The 13,892-nt window shown below is 46.1% G+C and overlaps 1 protein-coding gene across 1 annotated transcript in view; it reads right to left on the bottom strand.

The window, feature by feature from the left end:
• hps5 (HPS5 biogenesis of lysosomal organelles complex 2 subunit 2) overlaps positions 1-13,892 on the bottom strand; it is a 40,080-nt gene that overhangs the window by 5,674 nt on the left and 20,514 nt on the right. The window contains exons 13-20 of the mRNA XM_070440583.1: positions 10,731-10,886; positions 10,404-10,472; positions 7,734-8,335; positions 7,530-7,650; positions 5,443-5,592; positions 4,698-4,931; positions 2,331-2,437; positions 1,987-2,146 (exon numbers count right to left, since the gene is read on the bottom strand). Of these exons, the coding sequence (XP_070296684.1) occupies positions 1,987-2,146; positions 2,331-2,437; positions 4,698-4,931; positions 5,443-5,592; positions 7,530-7,650; positions 7,734-8,335; positions 10,404-10,472; positions 10,731-10,886 (1,599 nt within the window). The remainder of the gene's footprint in view (positions 1-1,986; positions 2,147-2,330; positions 2,438-4,697; positions 4,932-5,442; positions 5,593-7,529; positions 7,651-7,733; positions 8,336-10,403; positions 10,473-10,730; positions 10,887-13,892) is intronic.

Raw genomic sequence — 13,892 nt, 5'->3', positions numbered from 1 at the left:
GCCCTCCTCGGCTCTCACCCCCTTCCTCGGTCCCACCCCCTCCTCGGCTCCCACCCCCTCCTCGGCTCCCACCCCTCCTCGGCTCCCACCCCCTCCTCCTCGGCTCCACCCCCTCCCCGGCTCCCACCCCCTCCTCGGCTCTCACCCCCTCCCCGGCTCCCACCCCCTCCTCGGCTCCTACCCCCTCCCTGGCTCCTACCCTCTCCCTGGCCCCTACCCCCCTCCCTGGCTCCTACCCTCTCCCTGGCCCCTACCCCCTCCCTGCTCCTACCCTCTCCCTGGCCCTACCCCTCCCTGGCTCCTACCCTCTCCCTGGCCCCTACCCTCTCCTGCCTACCCCTCCCTGGCTCCTACCCTCTCCCCGGCCCCTACACCCTCCCCGGCTCCTACCCTCTCCCTGGCTCCTACCCCCTCCCTGGCTCCTACCCTCTCCCTGGCCCTACCCCCTCCCTGGCCCTAGCCTCCAACGGGACCAGCCCCAGCCTGACAACGGTGGCTCTGCAGCTGACCATATCCAGACAGAGTGGACTCCAGAGAACCTGGTCTTGCGTCTGGCCCGGGCTGTGGGCCCCGACCGGGCCCTTGGGCCCTACAGGAGGTGGGGATGCAGTCGGACATGGAGCTGGGGCCACACTCCACCCTGGTCTGTGAGCTGCTCCGTGTGGCTGAGAAGAGACAGAGGTAGTGATGGTTGATACCAGGACTATGATACCCGGGACTGTGATACCAGGGACTATGATACCAGATACCAGGGACTGTTGTAACAGGGACTATGATACCAGATACCAGGGACTATGATACCAGGGACGATGATAACAGATACCAGGGACTATTATGCCAGATACCAGGGACTGTATACCAGGGACGATGATAACAGATACCAGGGACTGTGATACCAGATACCATTATACCAGATACTGTGATACCAGGGACGATGATACCAGATACCAGGGACTATGATACCAGGGACTGTGATACTGTGATACCAGATACTGTGATACCAGGGACTATAATACCAGGGACTATTTGATACTGTGATACCAGGACTATGATACCAGGACAATGATACCAGGACTATGATACTGTGATACCAGGGACTATTTTTTATTTATTTTTTATTTAACCTTTATTTAACCAGGTAGGCAAATTGAGAACACGTTCTCATTTACAATTGCGACCTGGCCAAGATAAAGCAAAGCAGTTCGACACATACAACAACACATAGTTACACATGGAGTAAAACAAACATATAGTCAATAATACAGTGAAAAAAATAAGTCTATATACAATGTGAGCAAGTGAGGTGAGATAAGGGAGGTGAAGGCAAACAAATATATGTATAATAAATAAAAATATAAAAAAGGCCATGGAGGCGAAGTGAATACAACACAGCAAGTAAAATAAAAAAAAAAACACTGGAATGTTGGTTTGCAGTGGAAGAAAGCGCAAAGTAGAGACAAGAAATAATGGGGTGCAAAGGAGCAAAATAAATAAATACAGTAGGTAAAAGAGGTAGTGGTTTGGGCTAAATTATAGATGGGCTATGTACAGGTGGCAGTAATCTATGAGCTGCTCTGACAGCTGGTGCTAAAGCTAGTGAGGGAGATAAGTGTTTCCAGTTTCAGAGATTTTTGTAGTTCGTTCCAGTCATTGCAGCAGAGAACTGGAAGGAGAGGCGTCCAAAGGAAGAATTGGTTTTGGGGTGACTAGAGAGATATACCTGCTGGAGCGCATGCTACAGGTAGGTGCTGCTATGGTGACCAGCGAGCTGAGATAAGGGGGACTTTACCTAGCAGGGTCTTGTAGATGACCTGGAACCAGTGGGTTTGGCGACGAGTATGAAGCGAGGGCCAGCCAACGAGAGTGTACAGGTCGCAGTGGTGGGTAGTATAATGGGGCTTTGGTGACAAAACGGATGGCACTGTGATAGACTGCATCCAATTTATTGAGTAGGGTTTTGGAGGCTATTTTGTAAATGAACATCACCGAAGTCGAGGATTGGAGGGGGTGAGAGCCGGGGAGGGGGTGAGAGCCGAGGAGGGGGTGAGAGCCGGGGTTGGGATATGGTCAGTCGGTCTGCTGTTACTACACTGCTGAGACAGCTGGAGAAGCATCTTCCACTCATCCATGGTCTGAGGCACCATGCCTGAGAATCACACCAGGAGAGAGTTAATTAAAGACACATATATATATATATATATAGAGAGAGAGAGAAATAAGAGCATTCAGGGTTGTGATCGTGTAGACCAAATATTTACTAAACCGTAGTAGTAGTAGTACATTGAGAGGCTAATCCCTTCTTAATTCAAATGATTACTGAGAGTCATTACCACTGGGTTCCTCCAGCAGACTCATGTCATCCAGTCTACAGATGGTAGAGAAAGCCTCTGTACGACGCTGGAGCTCACAGCACAGGTACACATAGCCAGTCCAGTACCTGCACAGAGAACACAGTCATTATAACAGTCCTAACAACACAGCTACACATGGAAAAACATTAGCCTGCATTAAATGGTGGCATGATATCGCCCCCTTCTGGCAGAAATCAAGTAATGTCTCTTCACCCATGATCAGTATTTAAGTACATCACACACACACGTTCAAAAGTTTAGGGTCACTTAGAAATGTCCTTGACAGAAAAGCGACTTTTTTTGTCCATTAAAATATCATCAAATTAATCAGAAATACAATGACTATTGTAGCTGGAAACGGCAGATTTTTTAACGGAATATCTACATAGGCGTACAGAGGCCCATTATCAGCAACCATCACTCCTGTGTTCCAATGGCATCATGTGTTAGCTAATCCAAGTTGATCATTTTAAAAGGCTAATTGATAATTAGAAAACCCTTTTGCAATTATGTTAGCACAGCTGACAACTGATGTTCTGATTAAAGAAGCAATAAAACTGGCCTTCTTTAGACTAGTTGATTATCTGGAGCATCAGCATTTGTGGGTTTGATTACAGGCTCAAAATGGACAGAAACAAAGCACTTTATTCTGAAACTCATCAGTCTATTCTTGTTCTGAGAAATGAAGGCTATTCCATGCGAGAAATTGCCAAGAAACTAAAGATCTCATACAACGCTGTGTACTACTCCCTTCACAGAACAGAGCAAACTGGCCCTAACCAGAATAGAAAGAGTGGGAGGCCCCGGTGCACAACTGAGCAAGAGGACAAGTACATTAGAGTGTCTTGTTTGAGAAACAAACGCCTCACAAGTCCTCAACTGGCAGCTCATTAAATAGTACCCGCAAAACACCAGCCTCAATGTCAACAGTGAAGAGGCAACTCCGGGATGCTGGCCTTCTAGTCAGAGTTGCAAAGAAAAAGACATCTCTCAGACTGGCCAATAAAAATAAAAGATTAAGATGGGCAAAAGAACACAGACATTGGACAGAGGAAGATTGGAAAAAAGTGTTATGGACAGACGAATCTAAGTTTGAGGTGTTCAGATCCCAAAGACGAAGCGTCCGACTCATTGAAGAAGAACTCCTCGTCCAATTTGAGGTGAATAATCCCAGTTCTGATGTCCAGAAACTATTTTCGGTCATAAGAGACGGTAGCAGCAACATTGTGTACAAAACGAGTTACGAACAATGTGAAAAAACAAACAAAATAGCACGGTTGGTTAAGAGCCGATAATTCTAAATAAATCACCAGCAAAGCACCCCCACATCATCACACTTCCTCCTCCATGCTTCACGGTGGGAACCACACATGGAGAGATCATCCGTTCACCTATTCTGCGTCTCACAAAGACACGGTGGTTGGAACCAAAAATCTCCAATTTGGGCTCATCAGACCAAAGGACAGATTTCTACCGGTCTAATGTCCATTTCTCATGTTTCTTGGCCCAAGCGAGACCCATATTCTTATTGGTGTCCTTTAGTAGTGGTTTCTTTGCAGAAATTCGTCCATGAAGGCCTGATTCACCCAGTCTCCTCTGAACAGTTGATGTTGAGATGTGTCTGTTACTTGAACTCTGTGAAGCATTTATTTGGGCTGCAATTTACCCGCTGTAAATCTAATGAACTTATCCTCTGCAGCAGCGGTAACTCTGGGTCATCCTTTCCTGTGGCCGTCCTCATGAGTGCCAGTTTCATCATAGCGCTTGGTGAAACTTTTCCAGATTGACTGACTTTCATATCTTAACTTCTTGTGGGCAGGGGGAGGCATTTTCACTTTCGGATAAATAGCATGCCAAAATTCAACTGCCTGCTACTCATCCCCAGAATATAAGATATGCATATTATTAGTAGATCTGGATAGAAAACACTCTGAAGTTTCTAAAACTGTTTGAATCATGTCTGAGAATAACAGAACTTATGTAGCAGGCAAAACCCTGAGGACAAATTAAAAAAATTTTTTTTTGATGTCACTGTCTTTTCAATGAGTTTTCTTAGAGACACCAGATTTCTAATGGACTTGCTTGCAGTTCCTACCGCTTCCACTGGATGTCACCAGTCCTTGGAAATCGGTTGAGGTTCTTCCTTTGTGTAATGAAGAAGTAGGGCTATCGTAAATGAGGATCACATTAAGTAAATTTTTTGAGAGAGGCACATTACGAAAAAAGTTGCRTCAGTTTGTTTTCTTTTTGTATTGAACACATATCATCCCGTCTTCAAATTGATCGATTATTAACGTTTAAAAATACCTAACGTTGTATATATATATATAAAAAAATGGTCTTTACCCGTGGCTCCTGCATGTCTCAGACATCTTCTGTTTGGAGGCCAGGTCAGCTGGAAGGCGGATCAGGAGGGCCAGGAGACGACCATAACCCCAGCTGAAGAAATGGGAGTGCCATCTCGGTTGTCCGTCTGTGGTCAGTGTGTCGCTCTTTTGAGGTGCATCGTGGGTAAGGGCCAGCTCCAGCCAATCCTGTCGCAGAGTCTCTGGTTGGAGGAGGGACCCAAGGAACGACAGTCTAAGGGAGAGAAACAGAACAGCATGGTGTTCATTAGGTACCAAATAGAAGAATGTACTGAAGCACAGAGGGATAACCTGGATTTGAGTAGTTTCTGTTGCAAAACGTTATAAAATGTTTTCCGTTGTGTACCCTAATGAACACGACCTAGATGTATTCATATTGAGGGCTGTGATACATGTGGTGGCATTTTCCTGTATTACCAAATGAGGAGAGTTACAAACTACACACCAGTCAGAGTTATACTTAAACTACATCTTTAATAAGCTTTAAGCTTTAGCCTTTGACTTTCAACAATTCACTATCTATAAAGAACCACTGAGAGTGACTACAGAAAAATACAAAGATCTTTTATAGCCAAGATACACCCCTCTCAAATTACATGACGAACCACAGATCTTAGGAACAGTTCACAAAGGTTAATTTTCCACGACATACATTCATTAACTCTTTAAAAATGGAGAGAAAGATCTATAAAAACATTGTACTTCATGGTTTAGTGTAAACCTACCTTTGTTCCTCGGCCCATGATTGAACAAGGTTGTCTAGGTAAGCCAGGAAGTGGCTATGTTTGGCCATGGCTGTGATGTCAGAGGGGAGGATTGTAGGGTAGAACTGGGTGAAGGAGCGAACTGCTAACTCTCCATGCTTCTCATACAACCTACACAAAAAGAGGAGAGGAAGGAGATTTAGAGAACGTTATCATGAGCTACTGACGAGTGAGACAGACATTATGATGCTCAGGTGACTTAACCCTCCTGCTGTGTTTCGGTCGAATTGGACCGATTTACACATTTTCTCTCTGAAAAATGTAGTTCATTTAATCTGATTGTCATAAGGTTTCATGACTTTGTCCACACAGGGCATCTGAATAAACAAAATAAATATGGATGATTTTCATGACATTTTGGGTGTTTTATTTCACTTTTGTACACCTGTGGTGTTCCCGGTCAAAAATGACCGGTCATTAGAAATGAATGGGTGAGACTACAATTAGTGTATAAAGTTGAGTTCAGGCACATGCCCATTCATCAGATGGACACACTTCCTCTCCCAGACCCCCACATGCATGTGTGTTTGAGCACACACACACACACACACCTCACTCCCCTTCTTGGCTTCCATGGCAACCCCCACGGGAACCTTTCCCCAATAGAATCTTTCCCCCACGGGAACCACACCTGTTGGCATTCTCACAAACAATCACAACGTTGTTTCAATAATATATAGAACTCTTCTCGCAGCTCTGGTATATAAAGCTTTTTTGAGGACTTGATCACAGTTCATTCTGTGGCAGCACAATGACCAAACGATATACTGTATGTGAGGCTCTTGATCATATCTTTGATCATGACACTGGTGAGGAGGAAAGAGTCCTTGTTAAACTTTGACACAAAGTAGTCTGTGATAAATAGCACAATATGTTTCATCTGAGTATATGTTATAGTCAAAATAATCCATACATTATGCTTTTTTTTTACTCAAAATCTAGTTGTATGAGCTCAGGTCAATGAGGCCTACAGGCCATAAAAAGCAAATAGAAGTTCAAAACTTGTAATGTTCACAAGAACTTAAGTTGATAAAAAGATCTAACAACATTAGGTGATAATATATGTATTATTATGGATTTATAATCACCTATAATGGGGCGGTCATTATGGACAGCGAACACAGAATTATTTAACATGAAACGAACACAACAGGAGGGTTAAGTCACCAGATTTCTAGATGAAGCGAGGCGAAGCTGTGGTCGACTGTCGAAGCGAGGCGAAGCTGTGGTCGACTGTCGAAGCTAGGCGAAGCTGTGGTCGACTGTCGAAGCTAGGCGAAGCTGTGGTCGACTGTCGAAGCGAGGCGAAGCTGTGGTCGACTGTCGAAGCGAGGCGAAGCTGTGGTCGACTGTCGAAGCGAGGCTGTGGTCGACTGTCGAAGCTAGGCGATGCTGTGGTCGACTGTCGAAGCGAGGCGATGCTGTGGTCGACTGTCGAAGCGAGGCGATGCTGTGGTCGACTGTCGAAGCGAGGCGATGCTGTGGTCGACTGTCGAAGCGAGGCGAAGCTGTGGTCGACTGTCGAAGCTAGGCGATGCTGTGGTCGACTGTTGAATTTGCGGTTGACTGTCAAAGCTAGGTGAAGCTGTGGTTGACTGTCAAGGCTAGGTGAAGCTGTGGTTGACTGTCAAAGCTAGGTGAAGCTGTGGTTGACTGTCAAAGTGATTTGAAGCTGTGGTTGACTGTTGAAGCTGCGGTTGACTTTTAAAGGCGAAGCTGTGGTTGACATAAGTGAGGTGAAGCTGTGGTTGACTAATAAAGCTAGTGGTTGACTGTTAAAGCTAGTGGTTGACTGTTAAAGCTAGTGGTTGACTGTTAAAGCTAGGTGAAGCTGCGGTTGACTGGGAGAGGAGGGAGGGGAGAAGTGAGGAGAGAGGCGGGAGAGGGGAGGAGGGAGGAGAGAGGAGAGGGAAAGAGGGGAGAGAGTAGAGATGGGAGGGAGGATAAAGTAGAGAGGGGAGGGAGAAGAGAGAGGAGGGAGAGAGAGGAGAGGGGAGGAGAAAGTAGAGAGGGGAGGGAGGAGAGAGAGGGGAGGAGGGCTTATCTACCTGTGCAGGTGAGCGAGGAGCATCGGAGCGCTCCAGGGTTGTAGTTCTCTGAGACAGCGTAGAGATTTGAGCAGGTCTCCTTTCTGGATCACCTCTACCACCTTACTGGACTGGGTTAGCTCTGGCAGGGGAGAAAAGCCCTTTTAATAGTGAACGTGTGTGTGTGTGTGTGTGTGTTTCATAGAAACTGTCCATGGTACACACCTAGCATGGCCTCCATGAAGGAGGTGTGGACCTCAGGCTGGTCCCCGTAGCCGAGTAGACACATCCTCCTCACCCGCTCCTGGTCCAGAAGGAAGAAGAACCGTCTCAAGAATGCATTGACCCCTACTACACCCCTCTCTTTCTGGACAACAGGGTCCCCAAAATAGTCCAGCTCTAGGTACAGAGTGGCCAGCTGGGTAAGGTGAGCCTGGAGGTCTGGGGGGAGAGGTTTGGGGGACCACACCCTCAGGTTCTCCTCAGCGGAGGCCTTGTCAGGGCTGTGGTGGTCCTGAGCCTCCCTCTGGTCCTCTTGTCCTCCATTTTGCTGTGGGGAATCCTCTCCTGTCCTCCCTTCCTCCTGGCCGTCCTTTGTCAGTTCCTCAGGAGAGCTCGAGGGGATCTCAGACTGAACATTCTCTGGAGAGTTTGCAGCATCTTCCGTCTCCTTCACACCGGGGTGACCCTCACCAGCTGGACTCTGCTTTCCCAGACCTAGATCCGGCTCAGGACCTAGAACCCTCTCCAACACAGGAATCCACTCCTGTAGAGTTTCTATTAGACAGGCTGGGTCCAACAGAACCAAGGGATCCTGGATCTGAGAGCTAAGATGGGAACAATAAAAGTCATATAAATCAGATTAGCTATACATCTTTGATTTGGCAATTTAGGCAAGTTAGTTAAGAACAAGTTCTTATTTACAACGACGGCCTACCCGGGGAACATTGGGTTTAACTGCCTTGTTCAGGGGCAGAACGACAGTTTGATTTTTACCTTGTCAACACGGGGATTCGATCTAGCAACCGTTCGGTTACTGGTCCAATGCTCTAACCACTAGGCTGCCTGCCGTCCAAGAGGGGTATGTGTCTAGGGTTACCATGTCCTAGAGGGGTATAGGGTTACCATGTCCTAGAGTCCCTAGAGGGGTATAGGGTTACCAATGTCCACTAGAAGGTATGTGATCAGGGTACCATGCCTAGAGGGCTATGAGTCTAGGGTTACCATGTCTAGAGGGGTATGTACTCTAGGGTTACCATGTCCTAGAGGGGTATGGTCTAGGGTTACATGTCCTAGAGGGGTATAGGACCATTCATAAGGGTTATGTCCAGGGTTACATGTCCTAGAGGGTATGTATCCAGGGGTACCATGCTGACAGGGGTATGTGTCTAGGGGGTACCATGTCCTAGAGGGGTAGAGTTACCAGTGTCCTAGAGGTTCATGTCTAGGGGAAGGGTTGTTACCAGGTGCTAGAGGGGTAGGTATCTAGGGGTACCATGTCCGTAGAGGGGGTGTGTATCAGGGTTACCATGTCCGGAGGGGTAGTGTATCTAGGCGGTTACCATGTCATAGAGGGGTAGTGTAGTCTAGGGTTACCATGTCCTAGAGGGTGTATGTATCCAGGGTTACGCATGTCCCGTAGAGGGGTATGGGTTCTTCCATTGTCCTAGAGGGGTATGTATCTAGGGTTACCATGTCCTAGAGGGGTAATGTATCCAGGGTTACCATCGTCCTAGAGGGGTATAGGGTTACCAATGTCCGTAGAGGGTATGTATCTAGGGTTACAGTCCTCGAGAGGGGTAATGTATCAGGGTTACCAATGTGCCTACGAAAGGGCATATAGAAGTCATAAGGAAAAGATTACCAATATCCATGAGGAGATATAGATACTGAGAGGAAAATACAAGATACACTAGACGGGTTATGTATCTAGGGTTACCATGCTCGTACGAGGGGTCATGTTATATAGGGGATACACTGTCTCAGCGGGCTATTAGGGGGCTACCAATGTCCTAAGGGCTATGCTATCATCAGGGGTTAACCATGTCCATTAGAAGGGGTAGGTATCGTAGGAGGTTACCACATGTCCTAGAGGGTCCATGGCAGTCTCGAGTTACCATGGCTCCTACGAGCCCGGTAGTACTTCGAGCGTTCACCATGTCCCTAGAGGGTCATGATACACAGGCCGTTACACTGTTCCTAGAGCGCGGGTATGAGGCTACGGGGTTTACCATGTCCTACGGGGGTATATAGGCGTTACATCCCATTGTCCTAGAGGCCTATGGTATCTAGCTGGTTACCACTGTCCGTAGAGCGGCGTATGGGGTCTCAGGGTTTACCATGGTCCTAGAGGGATAGCGCGGTCTACCAGGTCTAGGAGCGGCTATGTTCCAGGGGTTACCAGTCGTCCTAGAGGGTACTGTAGTCCACGGCGTACCCCAATGTCCTAGCAAGGTTACATGTCGCTGCAGGGTTACACTGTCCCTAGAGGGCTCACTAGCCCTACCACTGTCCTAGAGGCCCCCGCGTATGTACTCTTAGGCGGATTACCCAATGTCACCTCAGAGGCGGTAGGTGATCCCCAGGGTTAACGCATGCTCCTAGAGGGGCTATGTATCTAGGGTCACCATGTGTCCTAAGAGGGTATGTATCTGAGGGTTAACCCATCGTCCTAGGAGGGGGTAGGTATCCGAGCGGTTACCACTGTCTAGAGGGATCGTATTACCATGTCCTAGAGGGGTATGTATCTAGGGTTACCATGTCCTAGAGGGGTATGTATCTAGGGTTACCATGTCCTAGAGGGGTATGTGTCCAGGGTTACCATGTCCTAGAAGGTTACCATGTCCTGTACAGTCACGGATAATAAACAGGGTTGTAGTGTTGCTCTGTACTCACAGTCCTTTCTCTGTAGCTGTTATCAGGTCCTGTAGATCAGTCTCTGCATTTCCTTGGTCCAGACACTCCCTGGGTAAAACACAATACAAGGGAGGATAGGGAAGGGAAGACAATCATTTGGTCTGGCAGCAGGTCCATTTCTTTGTTTTGAAAATTAATACAGCTTCCTACTGAACGGAGATCGCTAAAGCTGTCCAAGACAGACTATAGAATACAGACTATAGAACCAATAGACTATAGAATATAGACTATAGAATATAGACTATAGAATCAATAGTAGAGATCAGTACAAGAAAGGAAAAAAAGCAAGCCAATATCTCAACTCACTCGTGGTCAACGTCCTCTGGGAACGGTACGGTGGTAGCTACGGCCTCCACATGTCCTTGACCCCCGTCCTTCGGGTCAGGGGGACGTGGCCAAAGGTCAGAGTTCATCTGGAGAGTGTTGATCTTCTCAGTAGTCTTCTTCACAAAACTGGAGACACTGAGCAAAAGACACGTAGGACAGTTTGAATCCAGGCTGTAGTAGAAAGCTCTGCTGTGACACCAGCCCACTCTGAAATGCCACTGTCCTCTTGTCTAAAGTAGTGGCTTATCTACGGAGTCACTTATAACACAGACCCAGTAAACATTTTAGGAAAATATATATATATATACACATCTTTATCTTTCCTACAGGACACATCTGTAGACTGTAAGTAAAGAATAAACAGACGAAATCATACGACAGTTTAAGGTGTCTCTACCTTCTTGCCCTTTGTGCCGTTGTCTGTGCCCAATAATGTAGGGACCATGTTTTGTGGTTCCACCGTGTTGTGCTGCTGCCATGTTGTGTTGCTACCATGTTGTTGTCATGTGGTGTTGCTACCATGTTGTGTTGTCATGTGGTGTTGCTACCATGTTGTGTTGTCATGTGGTGTTGCTACCATGTTGTGCTGCTGCCATGTTGTGTTGCTACCATGTTGTTGTCATGTTAAGTGTGACAGTTCCTCTGGTCTTAGTTCTGTAAGATTACTTGGTGTCTGACGTGTGTTGACATATCCTCTGGTCTAGTGTCTGTAGTTAACATTTACTATCGACTGACTGTACAGGGTTTATTTTTCTAAAACAGTGTGCCAATGTCATTGGTGTCACGGGTAACGTCAAGATGTTTTATTTTTTAAATTTAACTAGACAAGCTCAGTAAGACATATAATCTATTATAACCAATGACGCTTATCCAAAATGGCAATAAAGCCAATCCTACGGGGGCGGACGGATGGCTTGAAGTGTAAATATATTAAATTTATCTGTTAGCGACACCACATCACGTCAAATGAGGGGTATTCAAACCACTACATACATTGAGCAGCCTTAGCGCTATAATGATACACAAAATATCAGTCACAAGACAATAATGAGCCCCTAAGCACAAAGTATTCTAATCATAAACACACAACCAATACAAAGCTTGAATTGGTAGTTAAACACCACATGACAAACAACATATGACAGTCAGCTAAATTGACATAACATGTCACTGTGTAGCAACACCACATGGAGGCGAGCAGCCCACAACAACAGCGTAAGCAACAACCAAATGACAACACAAACCTCTGGTTAGCACTCGACCCACATTTGAGTCAACACAACATAGCGCTGAGCCAGTCAAAAAACATCAGCAGAAATAGGTACCGCGACCTGATACAGAAATCTCTACATCTTCGCAAATACACATTGGAGATACATAAAGCAATCATACAATCTTTTATCTTTAGTCAGCTCATGATCACTACAAATTATGTTCTTCCTTCAATATAAAATAATAAACAAATAATGCCAACGGAAATTATAGCAAAATCTTATCTGCTTAATGAACTAGTGAGCCCACAGCCATATGGATAGCCAGACTACAGGGCCTACTAAGTCGATCAAACGGTCATCGCAGTTGCAACATCTTTAGACCATAGATCTAAAACATTCTAATCAATGGATTATTGTGATGGTTAGTAAGCGTATACATACACTATACAATGAGCAACAACAACTATAAAATTTGTTGTGTTTAGTCCTAAACACAAATGATCTAGATAACTGCTCGCCAGCCACAACGAGTCTAAGTAGCAACACCACATGAACAAAACACCAACCATGTAGCAGCCACAAAATGTAGCAACACCACATGTAGCAGCATCAAGCAACCTCAGGAGCTTGTAGGCTGGAGCATAGCGCTCAGCGGCGCACAGCTCAGGACAACTATGAACCAATAAACATTTTAACTGTTGAGTATATGCAACATCGGATCAATTCGCGCCTAGGATACAGCGACACACATTCTTTGCATGATAATCCACTGACATGACAAAATTATCGTAGCAAATCACCGCATGGCCACCAACCAACCACACTAATCTCATAACACACACACCAACCGAGCACACACACCACATGCCAAACACACACAAGCACACACACACACACACAGGCCGTCTACGCTCAACAGCACGTACCGACCATAGGTCAAGCACAACCCGCACACCATATCTACACTTCACTCTCCTGGGCTTGATAAATAACGTGCTGAAGGAAGACACTAGGCACAACAACACACTGTGACGTACCACACAAACACGGTATTCTTAAGCTTTGATTCTCGCTGACTAAATCATGAGTGGAGCTATATCGGTCTCCTTACTCTTGCTCTTTATCAGTGGCCTTACAAAACCTTTTTGGCACATAATTTAATAACAGTAAGAGAACCAACATAGATAAAACGTGTCGTTTATATCTCTTGCGAGCTTTTTATCTTACTTACCAGCACAGCATGATAGAGCCTGTAGAAAATAAGAATGGTGATATATATATAATATTCCGTCCCAACCTAAAAATGTTTACTGAGTGGTCTGTAGGTGTATATAATGACTCTGATAGAATAAGCACTACTCTATAATGCAAAGGCCTTGCTAGAAATCAAAATGGCGATATGGATCGGAGTGTGCGCTCGGTTTAGTGTCGCACATGACTAAGACATTAGCTTTTCCCTCACGACAGACCTGGGAATTCAACTCCGACGTGTGCTTTTGCTCAGGTGTCTCCAGTTTGTGAAGAGACTTACTGAGCAAGATCAACACCTCTCCAATGAACGTACTGACCTTGAGCACGTGCCCCTGACATCCGAAGTGTGGGACGGAACGCTTCAAGGCCACATTTGTGAGAAGGCGGCGTAGCTAACCCAGCGATCGTACCGTTTGTATTCCGCATAAGGAAGTTAAAGGACAGAGTCAACTAATAGTTGGGCCAAGTGAGGCTTCTGAAAGGGAGGCCACCGGAGCTCGAAATAATGGCTGGAACGGGGATTGAACTGGAATGCATCAAACTATGGTGTATGGATGTATTGTTGGAATACCATTCCACTCATCCCGTCCAAGCCGTACCAATTAACTCCATCGTAGGCCAACCCTCTGTCTCTTACTGCAACTCCCAATTATGTAGACAAACCACCTACTGTTGG

The sequence above is a fragment of the Salvelinus sp. IW2-2015 genome, unplaced genomic scaffold, assembly GCF_002910315.2.
Source record: "Salvelinus sp. IW2-2015 unplaced genomic scaffold, ASM291031v2 Un_scaffold2690, whole genome shotgun sequence".
In the NCBI taxonomy this organism is placed as follows: domain Eukaryota; kingdom Metazoa; phylum Chordata; class Actinopteri; order Salmoniformes; family Salmonidae; genus Salvelinus; species Salvelinus sp. IW2-2015.
Note: the sequence above shows the minus strand (reverse complement) of the source record. Positions and strands in the feature narration are given on the sequence as shown.